Raw genomic sequence first — 22,694 nt, 5'->3', positions numbered from 1 at the left:
CAAACATCACAACTCTGTAACTAGGGTATCATCACAATATTACAATTTACCATTCATAATTATGACTTCTTCTGCTTGTAACTTCTAAATACAATATTTCCGAGGCGTACACGAATGCAGCATAAGACTAAGTGATTCATATGCCATTGTGTTCCTGTGTGTGTGTGTGTGTGTGTGTGTGTGTGTTCCTCAGGGGAGACGAGGAGACCTGCTGGTGTCTCTCTGCTATAATCCCACTGCCAACATCATCACTGTGAACATCATCAAAGCGCGTAATCTCAAAGCCATGGATATCGGCGGCACCTCAGGTACGTTTGTTCAGTCTTTTCCTCATTCTGACCCTTGTTCTCCCATCTGAAGCCCTTTTTCATGACATTGGAAGCTCCGTCTCTGTGTTCAAACATTTGCTGACCCGTCCGTGCAGAAGACGGTTGCCGTCTGGCTCCTCAGACGGGTCGTGCTGTAGATAGCTGTGGCAGCAAGGTGACATTACATCAAGCATCTGCCCTCTATCTTTCCGGCTCTCTCTCTCTGTATATCTATGAGGATCTGCAGCCTCCCAGCCAAATCTGTGCCAGCTCAGTCTGGTGCTAGTTTCCTAAGTATCAGGTCTTACTGTGAATTGATTTTTTTTTTTGTTGAATTACTTCTTGCTGCAGTAGTTGGAGTAGTGTCTGTTAGTATTACAGATTATGATAATGCTCCAGAACTGGTAGTACAAATCCCAGACCCTATTTCCATAAATACTTCCTCATTTGTATGTTTCCTGGCTCAGGGGATAAGTTGACCTTGAGCTCAAACTAGGTATCTGCTTCCCTGCTGCCTTCCCTGACTTTAACAATTAAGAGGGTAATTGCAAACCTGACACTAGAACTCACCCTCAGTGGGTATCTTCATGCTCGCTCTCATGTAAACCGCTGTTCTCTTCCGCTGCAGATCCCTATGTGAAGGTGTGGCTGATGCACAAGGACAAGCGCGTAGAGAAGAAGAAGACGGTGACGATGAAGCGTTGTCTGAACCCCGTCTTCAACGAGTCCTTCCCTTTCGATGTGCCCGCCCATGTGCTGAGGGAGACCACCATCATCATCACCGTCATGGACAAGGACAGGCTTAGCCGCAACGACGTTATCGGCAAGGTAACGCTTCGCAGCACTCTTTGTGTTGTTGCCTTTGGTGAACATCACAACCTAAAAGCCCCTTAAGCTCCTCATTACAAAAATGTGATGGTGAATGTCTGACAATGCAGCTGAAAAAAGGGACTTTCAGACTCTGAGTGATTGCCACTAAGGTCGGACAATTGCTGTGGTGGCTTGTCCTGTGACCATAGCAACCAAAGTGAGGAAAACTATACAGTCATTAATTACTGAATTATACACATACATTATTCTCTGACAGGAAACAAAGAAATCACTGAAGAGAAAACGTTCCAGGAGCAACTTTAGCTTCAAAGTTTGATTATCTGGCCAGTGGCCAATAAACAACATTTAGTAGTTAGCAAAACTTTCTGTATTAACACTCTCGCACTGCTAAACATTTCCTCTATTTAAAGCAGTAGTTTTTTCATTTTAGGACATACACATATTCACTTTCTGGCTAAGATTTACATACGTAGATCGATACCATTCAATTCTGGGAGTTAAAGGTCCAGTGTGAAGGGTTTGGTGGTATCTAGTAGTGAGGTTGCAGAACTGTAACTTCTCCTGAGTGTCAAGTGCATAAGAGAACCACAGTGGCCGACACAAAAATGCAAATGGCCATATCTAGAGCCAGTGATAGATTTGTCCATCTAGGGCTACTGTAGAAAAAACATGGCGGACTCTGTGGAAAGGACCTGCTCCGCATGTAGATATAAACAGCTCATTCTACTGTAACAAAAAAACAATCATTCTTATTTTCAGTAAAGATGAATTAAATATAATAATTAAATAATTAAGAATTATATATATATATATATATATATATAGAGAGAGAGAGAGAGAGAGAGAGAGAGAGAGAATAAAAAAGATAAAATAAAAAAGATAAAATAAAGATAAAATAAGCTAAAGAAAACATACTTATTATATTATGTTCCATTTCTGCCAGTATATTCCCCTAAATCCTACACACCAGCCCTTTAAATATAAGGCTGCAGCCAGTAGACGATTAGCTAAGCTTCGCAGAAAGACTGAAAGCAGAGGGGAAACAGCTAGCCTGGCTCTGTAAAGAGGACACAAAATCTGCCTCTGAGCACCTGTAAAAGCTCTCTCTCACCAGTGTAATGTGAAATGCTGTGTGGGAGAATAAAAAATCCACATGATAATTTTCCACAAAATATTAATATCCATTTTTGTCAAAATAAAAAAATAGTATTTGTTTATATTTGTCCTAAATAGTTGCTGTGTCCATCCTTAGTAACCTATCAAGACAGAGAATGTCTAAGGAGCCAACATTACAAGCTGCACAATACAGAAATGAATCAGAACCCAGATTTGGTGCTAACGCTAGGTTTTTGTGGCTAGCCCCATTCTGTGACCAGCATTTCATTTTAGCAAGTGCATATCAGCTACATGATCATTTTAAACTAATCTCAGCTGCTGGGCAATCTCAAGCTATTTATTGTCCTTAATTTGGTTGTTAAGGCAGCCGTGGTGGTGTTTGTTGTCCAATATTTGATGCTGAGCAGCCAAATTGATAAGATGTTTCCCTTCAGCAGCAAATTAACTATGACCTGGAGATATGAAATCAGTTGGAACAAAGGATTTTATAAGTAGAAAACTCTTGTAAATCCTCATTTTTATGATTGAAGTGAGGGACCTAGAGGCCCTTTGAAATGCCTAAACCATTACCATAGTTAAATCATATATCTTCATGCATGGAATTATTATTTATGATGAGTTTCATATACTTAAGTATTTAAAGATTTTTCCATGACAGCGTCTAAAGAGGCTATTTTTTACAATCCACAATGTTTCGCAAGGGTGTGCAAGTATTCATAAGAAACACCCAAATGATTTTTTTGCTAGTTTTTCCCATGAAAATCGTGCTGGTGTGAACCACTTTTAAACTAACTCATTTGCACATTTTGTGTAGTTTGTTGAACCGTACAAAAGCCGAAGTGTGAAAACTCTGTTTTACAGGAGGTAATGTGCCGGACTATTTCTTGGACGGGAACAGTTGCTAGGCAACCAGCGGAGACTCCAGGGAGTTACAGCCAAGAAATAGGCCTCATTGATTAAGGCTGCAACGGAAAAATCGGTTTCAAAATCCATAAGTGATGCAGCCTGTGAGAGAACTAAAACCACTCTTCTTCTTCATTTCATTACCTCAACTCATCACTGCTCTCCGACAGAGCCACCGCTCCCTCTTGCTAACCAGATGCAAAATGTCGTGCAAAGCATCGCGGCTCTCTCCAAAAAACTCTGCTGTCGTGTCTGAATAAATGTGTTTGACACATGTGAACATCAAAGACCATCACTTAAACATGTCTGAAAAGGGTTATAGATTATTTTACAACAACATCATCATCTCTTCTCTTCTCCCCCTCTCTCAGATCTACCTATCATGGAAGAGCGGACCAGCGGAGGTGAAGCACTGGAAAGACATGCTCGCTCGGCCGCGCACTAACGTCGCCCAGTGGCACGCTCTCAAGGCCTGATCGCACCACCCAGCTTCCTCCATGGCCCCTTCCCGTCTCCCACTACCACTCCCCCTCCTCCCTCCCCTCCTCCCACTCCCGTCCTTATGCACAAGACTGACTTGCTGCCAGGCTGCGAAACACGGGTACAATTAGCCATCTGCTCTCTTAAACCTTTAAACTCTTTTTCTCTTTTCTTTCAAAATCTCTATTCCTCTCCGGCTCTTCTCACCTCCTCTGTTCCCTCTCCCTCATTACAGCCGTGTCTTAAGTTCCGTGTCTCACCACTTTGCCAATGGTCCCCCTGTTTCTGACTGTCTGTATGTCTGTCTGTCCTTATGCACTTTGCCTGTGGAGGTCTGATGTTCAGTTTCTTTGTGGGCCCCTTGGTTCTGAACTGCACTGCAGCCCCTGACCCATTAATGGTGCCAGTCCCGTGGGATCACAGAGAATCTTAAGTAACGATCTAATCTCATATAATCCTATTGTATGACTATTCCAGGTACACGATACTATACAGTATGTACAATATGTACATATACATATGAATATATTAGGCGAATAGATTGGCAGAACTCCCCCTATACACATGACTATTATACAGTATGTTATCCATAGCCTGTCTGCTGTTTCCCATCTCTCCCGTCTCTTCATTTGTCGCCTTGTCATCCGTCTCAAGTGTACAATATCCTCTCCCTCTTTCAGTGCTCCCTCCTTCTACTCAAAAGTGGTTTAATGTTCGGTTCAAGTTGTGGAAAGCAATCAATACTCGGTGTGTGATGAATCCAGCTGAACTCAAGATGGAGTTGTTGATACTGCTGTCTCTTTTCTCCCTCTTCTTTTTCTTTCCCCCCTCTCTTCTATGGTCTTCTTTATTTCCTTTATTGTTCCCTCTTTCTTTTTCCTCTGGCACAATATTAGTGAATCCAACCCTTTCTGGAATCCCCACCCTCTTGTCGTCTGTGTGCTGTGGGTGCTGTGCTGTAGCTCCAACAAAAATAGAGATTAAAAAAGAAAAAAATAAACTGAACTTTCCGGAACTGGGAAAGCGGGAACACAATAAACTTACGAAATGGATCGCTCCTGATTTTTCCAGACAAAAAGCCCTGACGTGGAGAGAGAAAAAAGAAGATGAAAAAAAAAAAACCCCTACCACCACCAACAACAACAACAACAAATCCCCCATGATATGATGATGTCATTTTTCACAGCATCACCAACTGAGGAAACCAATTTAAAAATCTTTCAAATTTAAGATAAAAACAGAAGCAAAACGCTTGCGCTGTTTGTGCACATACGTTCGGTTGTGTGTGCACACATTTGTGTGTTTCTTGATGCTATGAATTCTTTTGTGCTGCCCTGTGCTGTTGTCTTGTGCTGATGGGGGTCGAGCTCCGCCAGTTTTGCCTGTATGGTGTACTGCGTTGATGTGTGCCTGTTGCTGCGTGTGCTCGAGTGTGTGTGTGTCTGTGAGTGTGTGTGTGTATGCGTTCACAGGAGCAACACAATTCAGACTGGGCAGAAATCTTCTTCTCTTTTCTCTTTCTCATCTTGTGCTCTTCTTGCTCTTCTTACTGCCATTGTTTCCCCCGTCCTCCTTTACTGCCCTGCCTTCTGAACGAGGGCTCAGTGAAGTTCTCTCTGCACTTTTTGAAAATGTAATAACAATAATAATGATGATGACAGTTTTTAAGATGATTAAAGTACTGGTGAAAATAAAGGGAGGAGTATCTGAAAGGGTGAGCGGCAGTTGGGGTAGAGGAGACGTCTGCTCTGTGATTTCAGGGTTTGGAGATGAAGTGGAGGACACAGAGGATGGATGTCGGGCTCTCATCCTCCTCTTTTTGTTTTCCTCAGTGTACCTTGGTATGTGTGTGTGTATGGGTGTGTGTGTTTGTATATCAGCTACCAGACTCCTGGTGGCAGGCTGCTGGTGTCTGAAATGTCAGGTGAGGATGGAGAGATCAGGCTTGTCACACGGAGGCCAGCCAGCTCAACAGGGTTGTTACACAATGTGTTGCTCTGCAGAGAGCATGATCAGAGCTCTTAACTAGGAGTCTGGATGCTGCTGCACGACTCCATGATGCTGAACAATGAGTGCATGTACATCAGACTAGCACATCAGGGTACAAAATGTCGAGGCCGTGCCCCCTTTTTGTGGGATAGATAGCAGAAGATCTTTTTAATGTCAATGAAATTTGAATTTGTTTTATAGACATGTCAAATAATTGTTTTGCGACCTTGTCTGAACCTGAACTTTTGTGCTACCTTAACCCTATAACGCCATCTGTATCATATTTGATAATACGACTTTCTGTGACTTCCATGTCAGTCTTGACCTCTCTGTGTCAAATGAGCCATTGTGACCTGTAGGATAACGGCAGCCTCATGAAACTTTACATTCACAAACTAGAGACCTTGACCATTCAATGGGTGAATTGCTTTCCTGATTATGTATTTTTAGGAAAGTATAGAGTAAAGTCCATCTTTGGCTGAGTAAGGAAAGAAACTTTTTTCCTCCACTGCAATGCACTAAAAAGGTGGTAAAAAAGTTCCTGTTTTGGGGGAACAATTGACAAAAAAATAGTTTTTAGTATACCCGATTGGGATGAAAAATGTATGTAGGTATCAAATACAATACAAAATAAGTGTTCAGTTTTAAATGATTTCATGGTTCAGGCCTTACAGGTTTAATAAATGAAGGTTGATCGCTGTCATGTTCCGTCAGTCTTCCCCCGTGGAGTGGATGAATCACAGTGGTCAGATATTGCTTATCCGGATATCTATATTTGATTTAATCACCAGGTATTGTTCGGCTGAGCGTTGTCTGTAAATAACTGCCCTGGTAATAGCCAACTGTTTGATCTTCAGGCTGAGATTCAGTTAGAGACAACAGTCATGCTGCTGGACTGTATGACTGTACTGCAGCAGCCTCCCACTCGAGCTAATGTTAGCGATCCATCAGTAGCAACTGTCACTAACAAGCATTATTTTGCAGTTTACCACACTGACAGTATGTGCCTCCAGTCAAAAGTGTGAAAGCCTTGGTTAACTCCCTACACAACAGTTTTTTGGCATTTCTCTGTAGGCGCATTTCTTTCCCCCAAAGGGGACACGGAGTTGGCAATGACTTGATGCTGGTGTCGTATCAAAATGTGTGCCCCATCTCAGGGTTGGAAATGAACTTTTTTGACTACCTGCCACTGGGGCTGTTAGTCTCCAAAATCTACCATCCACTCAATAGATTACCATTGTTGTTTTGGCTGGTGAGTGAAGCAAATCAAGCAGCTGCTTACATGTTTTACCAGCATTTGACTAGTGGCTGGTGCCCATTTCCAACTCTGACCCCCCTCATTTAATGTCTTTTGCTTATTGAAACGATCATTGACACACCTGTCTGGTCCATAGTTTGGAGCCAAAGCCCGAGCTGCTATCTTTTATCTTATTTAGACATAGTCTGTGTTGAATGGGATGTTGTTTTCGCCCTGATGCTGGCGTGGTGATGAGAACCTCCTCTGGATGACATATTGCTGGTGTGATGTATCTGGAAACAGTGAGACAGATGAGCATTTCGGCTTCAACGCTGATAGAAAAATAAGATAACAAGGCCTTCACTGGCTTTTTTCTTTACAAAAACTACACGCAATGGTGTATCACAGACAGTGTGTGTGATATTAGATGATGGTCTGATGTGCCGCTGTGCCGCTGTGAGATACCGTAGAAGCAGATTAGACATCTCTTCCCTGAGTGCTTGAGAGTAACGCAGAGTGTACTGGTAGCTGTAACTGCTTGTCGGGCACATTCAGCTCAGCTCGATATTTCTGTAAATAAAACAAAGCAGCAACACAAATTCTTCAGCCATTAAGAGCTGCTCACACAGACGTCTACTCATTCTTAGTACACTCAACTGTAACAGTCTGTCTATCTGTGTTTTCACATTCAGAACGTCCTGTGAAACATAATCCTGTCAGCTATTCGGGATTTGTTCTTAACTGGCATGGCTTAGTTTTTATGTCTAAATGAGCATCCACCTTTCAATCATGGCTCATGTTAGACTGACTTAGGGAGCAAATATAATCAGTTGTTTTTTTATTAGTTAAAGCATCACTGCTTCTGTTAAAGCAGCATTGTAGTTGCTACTAACTCTGGCCCCATTAAAATAATGCCTAAAATGGATTTTGGTTTCTCTTATCATGCAATAACTTTTTCCATTATCTGCTGCTTTTGTGCTTGTTTTGATTTGTAATAACGATAGCCTGATCGCCACGAGAAAGATTGAAAGATTCTTTAATTCTTGTCTAATCTGCACCAGGTTAGTCCTCGTCTTTTGTCTCTATAAGCCGGTTTGGGCAGCACACTGTGTGCTGCGAGTGTGTTCTGCTTCGTGTGAGACTCGGTGCTGGCTGCTGTGATGCACTGATCCAGTCCAGCACCCTTCAGAACAATTGGCCAGCCATGGAACAGGGCCCACTGTTTTGACAGCCACTGCCTGCAGTGTCACAGCACATTACACTCCCATTAGGTGGTCAGAAAGGAGCAATATCTGCTTTCTTGGACCTGGGGGACTGGCTATTTGCAGAGGTAATACTCGCCAAGAATAAAAGCAAACTCTCTTATTAGTGAGCGTGAACAAGATGACGGACGGGGATAAAGGCTCGTCAGTAAAAATGAGGAAAATAATCAGTTGGCGATCGCTGTGCGAAGCTGTGAAAAACAAATGTTGTTTGAATGTGCAGGTGTGCAAGTGATGAGTCAACACAATACCTCCGCTATTTCCTTTCACCAAGATTACAAGTAGCTGTGATAAATTGCTATGCTGCTAGGCTTTACAAAGCTTAGTCATCAGTGACCCTGTAAACTGGGGGATATGGCTTTATTTTTAGTAACATGAGGAACAGTGCGATGTCGTTGATCCTGGAAGGTAGACTGGAGGGCTGCAGAGTTTTAAAACTTACAGAGAGCTTCTGAATACAGACTTCTTCAATGGAAGTCAAATACATGATATATTTCTACTTCTACAAAGTTAAATAGGACGTTCATTTCATAATTAGCCTGTGTGACGTGGGCAAAGGCAGGAGGTTACTGAGCGAAATGGAACAGTGAAATGCTAGAAAATGTGTTTCTTTGTGTGATTTTGTTAGCTATTGTGCTTAGTTGACATTGGCCTCCCCCAGACCCCACTGCTGTGTGTGAAAAATAATAAAAAAGACTAATAATGGCAAAATTAACATTTTTTCCCCTTTAAAATGGCTGATTTATATTTTAACAATAACAATGTATCAATTGACAATGGACGAATGTGAAGCGGTCAAGAATTATCAGCTGAATCTGCATCTCTCCTCGGCTTTAAGGAGCTTTATTTTGAGTTTCTGCTCATTGTTTAGCTGCCCAGCTCACAACTTTATTGTCTTGGTTCACTCTCCCCGCTCTAATAACTTCGTTTTTGCCGCCTCAGGCAGTTGTTCTCCGATAAAAAGCCCTAAAAAGCCTCTGTGCACTACCTGCTCAGCACCAAACAGCAGACAGATAAAGTTAGTGTCTAGCTGGTGAACGTAGTGGAGCATTGAGCAGCCAAAGAGCCTGATATTTCCCTCAGGAGTTGGTAGAGACCAAAAACAGATCATTATTTGACTAAATATTTGACTTTCATTTATCAGGTGACCAGTTAGAAGACTCCAGATGAATAATAATGTTGCTCCATAACTGCTGGATGTGTAAATAAGAAAATGGTTGCCAACAAGTTTGTCATATCATCTTAAAATGTAATGGTATGTCAATGTTTTGTTAGTAAGTTATTGCATTTTTATATCTTTTTCTTCTGGCATCATCCAACCCCAATATGTAGATAAGTGTTTAGGCCCTTTTTACATGTATAAATATTCATTTTCCTCTTTGTTTTGTCTCCTCATCCTCAGATCTTTTTCAGTAAAACTTATATTTTTTTTCAAAACACCTTCTAAGGTGCAGACTTGTCAAAACACCAGTTACCATTTCTCGATATGGACATGTTAAACAGCACATTAGGGAAAAGATGACGTGATCTTCTCAAGGGCTGCATTTAAATGTCTGTATACATATACAGGGCCATAAAGTGGTAACCCTTCTCTTTGCAATAACCTGTATATTTAATGAAAATGACAAATTGATTTATAGCACCAAAAAAGGAAATATGTCATGCTACATATGATATGCAGGCTGTACATGTACAAGTAAATAATTTTGTTTGCCTGTAAGTCATTCGCAGACACAGAAATACAGTAGCGATGTTATCAATGGGGAGTGGACGATTTCCCAAACTATCGCTAAGCCCTGCCCTCGAGCACCATGAACCAATCACATCTCATGCAGCTCTACAATGCACTCGGACCATGACTTGGACTTCCTACTCGTTGAACTCCATAGACAAGCATTCGAAATTTTGGTTTTCCTGCGGTTATATTTAAATTTATGCACTTAGAACTTAAAAAATGGTCAAAGATGTGCGCGGAGTAAATTTAACACTTATACAAGGTATTCTGAGAGGCTAGAAAATGGAGAGGAATTAATCCTGTTCCCTAAACTTCACATAAACAGAGCAAAGTGTCTCCTTTGGATTAAGCTGTGTGGCACTTAAAGAAGATAAACAAGGATGCCTAAATTTGTTCTAAGGTAAGACAACATAGCATTAGTAAAATTTGCAGCAAAGTCACAAATATATATGACTTCATACATTATGTCAGCAACATTGTGTATAATATCACATTGCAGCAAACTTTGCTAGGCAATGTTGGCTTAAGTTAGCTAATAGCGGCTAAGGTTGTGGCCAAGTTATGCTATCTGTTCAACTTAGTCTTAGTATTTTTGTTCTTTGACAATTGGACATTAGGTCCACCCAACAGTAAACCATTAACTTAGCTGTAATGTTACAAAGAAAGCAAAGGCTGGCTAATGCTAACACCATGGCATAGTGAGGACTCTTTTGATGGTTTCTGTAGCCACCGTTAGCCACCGTTGCGGGGGTTAGTGATAGGCCAGTTAGTCTCTAAGAGCTCAAACAGAAGGATTGCTTTAATTTCTGTAGCTAAATACTAAAACATCATAAGTTCAAAATGGTCTTTATAAGCAGTATTCAGAAAATCAGGAAATGTCGTCAAGTATCGGGCTGATAAAACAGTGTCAAGAATATTTTTGATGTTAAAGGAAAAATGGCTACTGATGAGCTATGTATATGCAAAGATTAATTCAGCTGGCATCTTAATTTATCTACATTGAAAGAGAATCAGTGACTATTCATGCTCATGGCCTAAAAGTGAACTTTTAAAAACAAAAAAAATGCCCCAATGTGACTGAAATATTGCCTTTACTTTCATAAAAGTTATTTACTTTTGGAGGAGCAGTTTATCACAGTGGCTTCATCACAGAGTCTCCAGAAGTTGCACTTTCCACAAAACAACCAGGAGTCTCAAACATAATGTTCTCTCATCCCCAGCAGTCAAACAGCAGCACCATTAAAATGGATGGCGAGCTCAGAGCCAAACAGTATAAAGGAGAGAGCTATTTCCAAATCCCAGTTTTATTATACTGCCACCTGTCTCACACCTCTAAACGTATTGCGTTGTGTTGGCACCAACACTGTCAGCGATGACCTTCAGCAATCCTGAGCTCATGAATACAGCATGGCAGCGATGCAGATGCTCGTAGTCTAGACTTTTTCTTTCAGACTAACTCCACTCTGTACTCGTTCTCCTTGTGTTCAGTCTCAGCTCTGTCTTTCATCAGTGTTTCATTCCCTCGCGAAGCCAACTGGTCGCTGCAGGTGTGGATAATTACAGGTTGATTACTGAGGTTTAATTCAAGAAGACAGGCACAGCCAACACTGCCCACAACTTTGCCACTGAATAAAGGCTTTTAAAATTGACTTTTCAGTTATGTAAATTACATTTTTTACTCAGTTTATTAGATATTTCTCTATTTAGTGCTCAATCTGTGGGGTGTTGGAACACTATCTGATTTTCAACATTTATGTAAATTTATTCAACTTTAAGTACAGCCATTGTGTCACAGCCATGGTAAACATACCTGTGAAACAGAACCTGAATGCCAGAACAAATATTGACAGTGTACGTTTCTACAAACCACAAATATGTTTTATTTGTGCATTATTGTTTAGCAGACACGTTGAAACTGTACTTTTCAACAAGGCTGTGGTAAATTTTAGACACATATGCCACTTAGTTATGGTTAAGAAAAGATCATGTTATAGTTTAAAATAACTGGTTTTAGGGGCACTATCCTGGCAGGAAAAGTAGCAATGTCTTGGTGGAAAACAACTACTTTTTGTGCTACTATACCCCTTGAAAAGTAGAAATGTCTGTGGGAAAAAAACAGCTGCTTCTTGTGTTGCTATACCAGAGGAAACGCAGTAATGTTTTGATAAAAAAACAACTACTTTTTGTGTCATTATTCCTGTGGGAAAAGCACCGATGTCTCAGTAAAAACAAACACCTATCATTCTACTGTCTCACCAGGAAATGCAGCATTACCCTAGTTGCCCTGTGAATAAAGACCAAACTGTAACAAAAATGTAGTGTTTCATGCAAGACCGTTGCCGTGTAAACAGCCCCAATAGCGGCTCATATACAACCTGTCTTTAGAAACTTTTTTAAAATACATGTATGAAATGTGCTAATGTGATGTGGTCTGCAGGAACATATAATGCCAACTTTTTTTTCTGGTGACTGACTAAACATCAGCATGCTAACATTGCTTGAGTGAGTGAGCTGACATTTCACAGAGCTGTTAGCATGAATGAAGACAGCTGGATATGGTGAGTGATGTAGAAAAAACTAGTGCTCTTGGTCAAGCTTCATCTTGATGATTAATGAAATAAATTTGATGAGCCACAGTTTATATGAATATATAAAGGTTTAATGACAACATAAATCGGATCAGAGAAACTCTTGGCACAGAACAAACACGGACGAAGACACACCAGCAACTTAAAGTAACAGAAGAATCATTCAGCCTTATACAGCACATTTCACACATCATACAAATGTGTCTGGCCTTGTAGACTTGCAGTATCTTAACCTTCAGACACCTTGGAGCCTCTGCACATGCCTGCATCCAGACGCTGAAGGACTCAAGTGCTTCAAAAGTACCTAAAAATGACCAAGTATGAGTCATACATTCATACAATTATTCATGATTACATTTTCAAATGTCATTATTTTTAACGACAATGAGGGAGAAGATTCCTTCGATATTTGTATTTCGGATGGGTGTGTCCACCCAAAATTCATCATTGTCACTTGCAGCCTCTCTTCTCTGTTTACTCTCTAAATATCTGAAAGCTTTATTGGCTGAAGGGGTCACACCTGTTTGCCAAGGGATTAGCAAGATATTCTTCTGAGTCTGGTGATATTGTTTGTCCTTGTCATACTCTCAGCTCCTTCCCTTTTCTGCGACACTAGTTTCCTTGATGGATATCTTAAGATGAGCGTCAATGACTCACTGTATTGGAAAGGTGCCTGCTTTGCTGTAGTTTGTGCGATATTGAATTAAGGGTACACTGCGCGTTATGTCGTAGAGAACTTTAGGTGTGTGTGGGTGTGTGTGTGTGTGTGTGTGTGTGTGTGGGTTAAAATCAGGCTGTAGTAATTTCATCCTGGAGGGATTGCAGTTGATGTTTTATTCTGCTGAATCATATTATGACGGCTGAGTCAGCCCAGAAGTCTTCTGGGTCACCTTTGTCATTTGTCCAGCAAGCGCGTGTGCAACTCTCGCCCTGCGCAGACAGACCTCGCCTCCCCTAACTCACCCTTTCAATTGTTTTAAGCATCTGGTGAAAACCAATGTGACTTCTCCCAATCAGGGTTCAAGTAAGCATTATTTGAATGGTAACAAAAATGAAAAACAATAATGAGTAATAACATGTTTTTTTTCTTTGCGTTCACATTTGACTGTTGGTCAGTGTGTATGTATGTGTGTGCTTGGTGTTCTTGTGTTGGGTTTATTTCTTTCTAAAAACGTGATAAGAAGAATCCTTCTGTTTTTGAAAACTTTATGTAAATATCGTTGGTGAAAAATAACATTTGTTGTACGCCGAGTTTTCATTTGTCACTTGAACTGATGAAGAAAACAAATGATGTTGATGAATAACAGTGGTGATGTTGATGATGCTGAAGCTGATTATACCTGCCCTTCTTGAATAAGGGCTTTTGATGTCCGCTGTATTTTTGTTGGAGGTGTCGTGAGGTCGGGGCAAGAGAAACAAAGGGAAGGAGTGGTACCCGTCACATCCCAGGCCCGCTGTAGCAACACTGCCACATACCTATTTACCCCTCTGACACATTTTCAGGAAATAGACTGTATTGTAGCCTGTGTTATTTACGCCATAAAACATCTTTGTATTTTTATTACAAAGAAGGAGCCCTCCTTGGCTATGTGAAGAGACTGTGCACCTCCCCGTGGAGTCAGTCTGCCCCGGTCGCTTGGCATCACATCTCCCCCCGTCTGCTTATAGGCTTGGGGATTTACTGTAATGCCATTGTGTTAGACGGGATTGGCCCTGTACTGACACTGATGATGCCTTCCTCATTGAATTTGGAGTCATTATTGCTCTGCTGGAGGCCATACATGGGGACGGGCATGTATGGAAGAAGACGAATAGCTTCCAAGTGGAAGGACGTGCATCAGCCGTCTGACCCTGTAAAGACCATTTGCATGCTTGTGATTCAGCCTCTTATTTTGGGGGTTAGAGTCATGATTAAGCACAACTGACTGCCGTGAACTCGTCGCATAATATGCTCGTCTCCTGCTTAGTCAGATATTTGTAAGAACTCTCAAACTCGAGCAAGGGAAACCAAGGATTAGCGCTATAAATATGGCAGACGTAGTGGGATTTTTAATCAAAATAAATGAGGGAGATTGATGTTTCCAAATGTCCAAAACATGCCCTGTGCCTTCTCCGTGCCCGCTGCTAGATCCAAAAAAAAAAAAAAAAGCCCAGGGCTGTCGTCCAGTTTATTTTCACTGCAGGTGTCTCTCCGCCTACTTCCCTTATTTTCCATATGCCACAGCCTTATGAGTCTGGCAGGGCCTGCGCACAGTGCAGGGACAGAGCTTATCAGTTTGGTATTACTTTTAAGGACTGTCTCCGCCACAGACATGATAAGGTACAGCAGATACTCCCAGCAGCTGTCTGCAGGAAGGACAGTGGAAACAGTCCTGCCTTCATTTGTAATGCCATACTCTAGAGGGAGTCCCACAGGGAGTCAGAAAACACACACACAAAAACACACACACACAATCTGTCTTTCTCGATGCACTGAAAATGAATTTTCCCTAAATCCAGATCCCTCGGAAAGCCTGTGTTTTCATTTCCTTGCTGGTTGTAAATAGACTTCAGTTAGAGCATCCTCTAACTCCTGCCATAATGTTGACATTTTTAATCAGGTAGGTAACAAGCAATACGCCTAATTAATCAAAACGCCATACACTGAAATATTACCGATGGTGACTCCTTTGCGTTGAGGGATGTCGCGGGTAACACTCCGGTTTCTTCACCTCCTTTCTCAACTTGCCATGGCCCACCTCTTCAACAAAGAGTGCTCTAACTTAAAACACACAATTGTGATGTGTACAATCTAATTTAATGTATTTATTTATGTATTTTTGCCAACTTTGTATAGTGTATAAATATCTATAAATATATGAAAAATGACAGTACTGTATAGATTTTAGCTGCCTGGTAAGGTTAATAGTATATACTTGGTAGACTAAAAGAAAAAGCGTAGAGCTGTTCAAAAGCCAGTCATTGAGCAAAATGCTTTCTGTAAAACCCGGTGCCACTGGCTCTTTTTATATCCTAGGTTTCGTTTCTGGTTTATTTTTTCATTCTTGCCAGTGGGATCCAAAGTGTGTGTTGTTTCTTCTTTTTCTCGTTTGTTTGTTTGTTGATCGGTTCGTTTGCTGTTTTTTGATTTCCTTGACGAGACACAGCGAGGTTCTGGCAGCCAGGAGAGTGCAGTGGAACGCAGACTGGGACCCTGTGCAGTAGTGTGCGTATGCGTGCGTGTGCGTGTTTTAGGTGTGCGTCCGTCCATGGTAGTGCTAGTGCTCTCTGTGCAGTGCCTCCCTCCTCCCTCCCTCTCTGATGTAGTTTGTCATGTGACGCAGTGTGTGTTAAGGTGCAGAATGACTGTTGGCTGAAGCTGGCAGATGCCCTCTCTCTCTCTCTCTCATGTCCGCTCTGCTTCTTCATTACAACGCTTCATCTTAATCCTCCACCAAGTATAGATTTCCACTTCCTCTGCTCAATTGCTCATTTACTCTCCCATTCAGCTGGTAATGCATACACCAGCAGACTCTAATTTCCCAGTAATCCATGTTTCCTCATCTATCTGTGATTCTTTGTCCATTAACAGCTCTCATCCGTCACCCTCCACATCACCTTGTTTTTCCTGCGCAGCTCTGTGGACCAGAGAATGATTTAGCACAAAAAAAGAGAGCATCCTCATCCCGCGATCATACCTTTTTGTCTTTTTTTATCCCCCTCTCTTTGTACTTTTTGCCTCCTCTCTGAGGGGAAGGGTAGCTGCCGGCTCAGCACGCAGAAACACAAAGCAGCCATATTCAGATGTTAAGCACAGACCTGTGACTCAAATCTATGTTGTGGTGGCTTCACTGCCGCCCAGTTTGTAGCAAGAGAAAGACAATAGCCTTAAAGATTGAACCAACTACACATTTAAAAAAAAAAAAAAAGAGTAGTGGGATATGTGCATTTGTAGTGGACTATTATTACCTTCCCTTTCCCACACCAGATTTATTACTCAGTATTCTGATGTGTTGCTTGGTTGCTCTGTACATATCTGTGTAGTACTTCTGTTGATGTCCCTGTGTTAGGATAGTAACGGGTTCTTACTGGGCGGCCTCCGCAGATGTCCCCTCCCTCCCGTCTCTTCTCATTTCCTTAAAAAACTTCAAACATTCCATCCAAATCTTAAGCAAGAAACATTTTAAAGATGATTAAATTTTCATGCTGGCTGGGAGTAAAACAGCAGAGGGACTGAACCACAGACATTTCCACTGGAGCCATGATGATAACCACGACGTCTTGTCTGTGCTCCCGTGTCTCTGAGAACTGGCAGCACGCTCAGCGTTAAGACCGTCACACTCGCCTCTCCGCTCCTCCGAAAACCCACCTTCGCGCTAAACCTCATCGGGCTCTGAGAGGTCAGCGGGTCACTGACTGGTTTGAGGAGCCGCTGACCTCCAGAAGTGAGGAAGGTGAGGAGGTGGGAGAGCCCTGGGATGGCGGCAGAGAGGCCCGTCCCTGCGGTCACATCCTGGGTCAGGAGGGAAGGATAGAGGGCGTCTCGAGGTCAAACCCAGTAGCACTTTGGTTTTGCGTTCCATGTTTTTTTAGCCTCTCCTGTTTTTTGGCCGAGCGGACTGTGATCTTACTGGTTGATTTTCTCGTTCTCCTCCACCCATCAGTGTTACAGAGTGTGTTGGGTGGACGGAGCCATGGAGCTGAGCTCTGATTTTGTTCCATATTAAAGAATCATTTTTACTACATCTGTGTGCAGAGATTCAATGGTCTTTCTGCCTGTCTTTCTTTAAAGGTTAATTGAAGAGCGATAGCTGTTGATTCCGGAGATGCACTAAGAGGCCAAAAGTATGTGGACACTCAAACACGACACGCACATGCATCTCATTCTAAAACCACGGGATTTTAAGGGATATTTTGGTGGTTTTGAAGTGGGGCTGTAGGTAATGCTTTTATATAGTCAGTGTATTGCATAAAGCAGCTGGCAGTTGGCACGCTCCAAGTTTGCAGAAACAGACGGGGCACGCACACCACAGGGGTTGATATCTAATTGTATTTCAGCCTTTTTAAAAAAAAGGCCTGCCTAAAAAAATCAATATCAGTCTAAGTGGACGCTATAATTGGAGTATTATAAAGAAAGCTGCCTTTAAGCCTGCTTAGCTTAGCTTAGCTTAGCTTAGCAGGTAGAGCTATTTTTACCACAGCTCCTGTAACATCTATTTTTCATACATATTTCTTTTCCATTAAATAGACCCAAGAGAGGTTAAATATATTTAGTAATTCCTCCCCCCAAAAATGTGCTTTAAATCCAAGAAAAACTCTGTGTGCCGTTGCTGCTTGAATAGCTTTGGAATGGGCGTTTTTTTGGGGGGTGCGGGTTGTCCGCACGGTGCACTGTGAATGACATCACAATCGCAAGGTGCTGCTGATTGGCTGGTTGTACTCCTGGACAAACAAGTTAGTTATCGATCCAGGGACAACACTTACTTGGTGACATCAGATCGTGCTCAGGTTGACCACCCGTCCCGTTTTTGTGAACGTGACATCCAAGAACGCAAGAAGGGAATTTCCTCAAATTTACCACAAACAGCCACTTTGACTCAAGGAAGACCTTATTAGATGTTGATGGTCATAGGTCAAAGGTCACTGTGACCCCATATATCTCATTATCGGGAATGTGATAAGAACACCTAAGGTAATTTTTTTTCAAATTAGACATAAATCCACATAGATTCAGCAATGAACTGGTTAGATATTGGTGGTCAAAGGTCAATGTGACCTTGAATCTGTTTCATTATCATGTACGCAACATCTCAAGAAGACTGTGTGTTCTCAAATTAGGCACAAACAGCCACTTGGACTCAAGCATGAACTCATTAGAATGTGGAGATCAGGTGTGCATGTTAGTGCAGGTGTGTATCCCACCTGCTAGCTTGTCACCGCCACTCTGCACAGCTCTCGTACAGAGGTTACAGCTGCTATATGGACGGCGTCCTTGTGGAAGCATAGTGCCGGCCCTCCAGGTCCCCCGTGGTTAATGTTGTTAGCTCTGTCAGTACTGTTGCTGTTGTTTATGGCTGTTCATGGAGATAGCACAGTTAGCTGCTCACTACTGGCTCAGTAACCTCCATGTTTTGATTCATGTGGAGTCAACGCACAGAGTTCCTTTAAATGGATCAACTTGGAATCACACTAACTTTTGTTCATGTATGAAGTTGTTAAATGCTGTAGCAATTAAAATCTCCCTCAACTGGCTTAAAAAAGAAAAGAAAAAAACATCCCAGCAACAAAATATGAACAGAGTGTCCACATACTTGCGGCCATTTAGTGTACAGTGTATCTTCTGGTGTTTTTGTTTATTTTATTTATTTTTTTAATCATCTCAGTCACACATAGACATATAGTGTAATTAAGCTGCAATAAAAATAATTAGAAACTGTAATGACACCATTCCAATTTCCCATGTTCCACTGTGTGCTGATAGCGGCTGCAATCTGCAAAGGTTGTTTTTGCCTTTGAGTGCAATTAAAAATGTATAGTGGAAAGCTTCTCTGAGCAGCACATTAGTCAGCATGAAGGTAAATGAATCGCACCGCTACATGCTACACTCTGAGAGAATCTTTCATCCCACTTTCAAGGATGATGACAGATTTCTTCATTAATTAGCTCTTGCATTGTTCATACAGTTTGTTTCACTTCTGACTTCAGTCCAACAGCTGCGTGTTTCAGCTTCAATCCGTCCCACATCAAACATTCAAAAGCATATCTGGCAGCATCAACACGACAGTGGAATTGTTTTCCTTTAATTTAATCTGCTTCTCATCGAGTTACAGGATATCATGTCTTGTACACGTTTTGACTTAAAATGTCTTATTTTACGCCTGAATCCCCCTCTGCTCGTGGCAACCCGCCTCCTTAGCATTACACGCACCAAAGCTGACTGAAACTCGAAATGGAAAAAGATGACAATACAATTTACCCCAAACCGTGCGTGCCAGATTTGCCTATTAAGTACAGAAGTCAAAAAGGAAGCAGGAAGGAGATAAGACCCAGAACAGTGAGGCGGTGAAGCAGAGAGAGCGCCCCTGAGACCTGACACACAAAGAAGGGTCTTAGCGCCTGAGCTGTCTCTTTATGTCTCTCTAAATATTAATTCCGTGCTATTCTATGGCAGACATAGAAACAGGTTATTGAACCGACAGAGAAACCGTCAAGATTCTCCTCCCGGTGCAGCAGAGTATCAGAGCTAAGCAGGAAACACAGACGAGCACCGAGCCAGCCGAGCTCCTGCAGACAGGGGCCGGGGTTTCGTCCCTCCCTGAACCACAACAGACGGCTGCAGGCGAGCCAAGCGCATCAACTCGACGGGAGACCCGTGCTTGCATCACCTCCGTCTATTTTTAGACCCTCTGCACCCACCTTTGTTGTCGTTTTTATTAAGCTACCTTGTATTCAAAGTGCTATCTTAAGTGTTAAACTGTTGCAAAAGGTGCAGCAGTTTATCCTTTTCCCCCAGTCTTATTGTCAAGAACCAGGCCTGTATTTCTGGCTAAATCACAGTCATGTTATATGTGGATTATGCAGATGCAGAACTAACGCAGATTGCTACACAGAAGAGACGAACAATCACGTGGAGAGTCTTCTGCAGATTTTTCATTTCAAACAGAGTACAGCAGGTGCTTCCACTGATCAGTTCCCCCTCTCTGACTTGCTGGCTGAAGTTGTGCTAATAAGTGAAATCATCTGGTGTAATCTTTTGAGTGGAATGAAAATCGGCGCCTGGACTAGTCCTGCTGTATGGATCCCTGCGAGTTTATAATTAGAAATGCCAATAATGTGCACATTGTGTTTAAGAGAAAAGAAGCAGGAAATGAGACTGTCGGTTCCAATGATGCAGGCGTTTCCCTGTAGTTTTTTTTCTTTTGGAGAAGATAATGAACAGTCCCAGGCTTGGCACGACAACAGCACGTCAAGCGCTGTGGAACGGTAACACAAGCAGCAACAGCCTGGTAAAGATAGGCTCCTCCGACTGCCAGCGTTTTGGACAGATGGAGGGAGCAAGAAGCGATGTGACAGAGGTGAAGATGCAGCGCGAGTCCAAGGAAATGAGATGGAAAGAGAAGGAAGAGGAAGTGAGAATTAAAGAGAATGTGTGGAGATGATGTGACGACGGTGCATTGTCATATTTAGTGATCCATGGGGTGAGCAAGTTGTCATGGAAAAAACCCAGAGAGATGTTATACAGTAATTCCCACATATTAATGAAACAGTGGAGAAAATCACACTGTTTGAAGTGTTCATACTGTGTCTGTAGAGCTGCTCTGAAATAAAGCAGAGGGTTTGCATTAATATCACTCTTTCATCCCTTTAATTTAATACAAAAATCCTCCTGTTGGTGGTTAATTAGTGAGAGTATTTATCTTTATCTTAATCTGGTGGAATGACACTGATGTCCAGCTCAGCCTGTTTTTTTCTGATGTCCTAAATACAGCAGGAGCTGGATATCCTCCAGATGAAATAGAGATGCTGGTGTAGATGTATGTGTACAGATGTATAGATGGTGTACGGACATTTTCTCCTGCTAACAGCGGCGGATGATAACTCTCTGTCTCAGATGGACATTTTTATCAAGATGTCATGCAAATTTCAAGCCATCCATCATCTCCTTTTTTCTTTTTTTTTTACATAACCTTACATCTTTTCTGGGCTAGACTGAAGGCAGAGTCACTGTGGCATCACACTGCCCTCCAGTGGACACTCAGAGAAACTGTCCAGGCCGCTGAGGATGTTTGTTACAAGAGCTGAAAATGTAATCTAAATCAGTTCTATTTATACAGCACACATTTGCCTCAAAAGGCTTCACAATCCGTGCAGCACACAACACGCACTATTCCTAAAAAACATTCCTAGAGAGAATTCCTTTTATAAATATATATATGACTGCGGTTACATGGACACGAATAACCACTTATTCACATTCTGTATATTTACACTATTCACATTTTGTATATACCCCTCAGTTTCTTTTAGACTACTCCAGCTAACATATTTAGGTTTCTCATAAACAGAATATATTGTTTACAGACTGAAACACATAATGAGGATACTCCGAAAACCTGTTCATAAACGGGTTATTCATGTCCACATAAATGCATTGAATATTAGTTGTCCTAAATACAGTATGCACGTGAAGGAGATAATATTATTCTAGAGAATTTCAGGCAGATTCAGTTAATTATCAGTTCAGTTAAAATCACAAATAAACAAACTAAACCACATAGCAATGATATTGATGGGGATGAGAGAGCATCCCCCAAAATGCTGTTTTGTTATTAGCAAAGTAGTCAAATGTAATGTAATAAGTTGAGTAATTAATATAGTAACATTACCTATTACAGTTTAACAGGGTAACTAGTAACCTATAACTTAGCCCTATTACATGTCATAAGTGGTAGCTGTACGTTATACTACAATAGGACATAATTGAAACATAATGCAATATTGTACAGTGTTAACTACTAATGATATAATTAGGCCTTCCAGTAATAATAATAATCATATATTTTTGAGAACAATGTGCAAGTGTGTTATAAAGTGCAAGATTAAAAGTCTGTACCCCATTAGGTACAGAACTTATTTCATTTCATTTTTACTTGTTCCAGTCACACCAATGCACAACAAACAGATTTAGATTCAAAACAACCCTAATACACATTCCATGACCGAAAAGAAGCAGGGAGAAGAAAAAGAGATTATGTTACCTGCCCCTTTTTGAAAACATATATAATCAAAGCAGAATATGCTCTGTCAATTACAGTTACTTAACAAATAACACTTACAGGAAACCCAGATAAAAATACATTAAAAAAATCAAGAGCCGTACACCATAAGTCACCTTCAACAAGGGGACAGATTTTATCCAATAGCTTCATGTAGTGTAAACATCTGCTTTAATGTAGTCTGATAGTCATGATGTTATAGGTTTTGTGTTACATTGTGGACTTTGTTTTGGGGATTTCTGCTGTTTTCTTTTTACTAATGTACTGTTTCCTGTTTTATTTTGTAGAACCACTCCCCATGTGTCATGATATTTCCTGTCTTTGTGTGTTTTCCCACCTTAGTGTTTCACTGCTTACTTTCACCTGTACCTCACTAGGTGTAGGTTCCCTCATGGTTTTCCTGTGCCTTTAGTTGTCCCTGGCTTTGTCTGTTTCCTTCCTGTTTTTTTTATCAGTCTCATTTGTCCTGTCCTGTTAGCAGTCTTCCCTG

The 22,694-nt window shown here is 41.5% G+C and overlaps 1 protein-coding gene across 3 annotated transcripts in view; it reads left to right on the top strand.

Annotated features, from left to right (window-relative positions):
* The window catches only part of syt7a (synaptotagmin VIIa), a 97,691-nt gene extending 92,197 nt beyond the window's left edge, over positions 1-5,494 (top strand). For 2 of the 3 annotated variants that reach the window (XM_042495463.1, XM_042495464.1), the window contains 3 exons: positions 194-308; positions 937-1,136; positions 3,530-5,494. In XM_042495463.1, coding sequence (XP_042351397.1) covers positions 194-308; positions 937-1,136; positions 3,530-3,634 — 420 coding nt within the window. In that variant the 3' untranslated portion in view covers positions 3,635-5,494. The remainder of the gene's footprint in view (positions 1-193; positions 309-936; positions 1,137-3,529) is intronic. The other variant, XR_006106291.1, reaches the window with a different exon arrangement.
* The last annotated feature ends 17,200 nt before the right edge of the window (positions 5,495-22,694 follow it).

Source organism: Plectropomus leopardus, chromosome 11 (genome assembly GCF_008729295.1).
Source record: "Plectropomus leopardus isolate mb chromosome 11, YSFRI_Pleo_2.0, whole genome shotgun sequence".
NCBI classification, from domain to species: domain Eukaryota; kingdom Metazoa; phylum Chordata; class Actinopteri; order Perciformes; family Serranidae; genus Plectropomus; species Plectropomus leopardus.
Note: the sequence above shows the minus strand (reverse complement) of the source record. Positions and strands in the feature narration are given on the sequence as shown.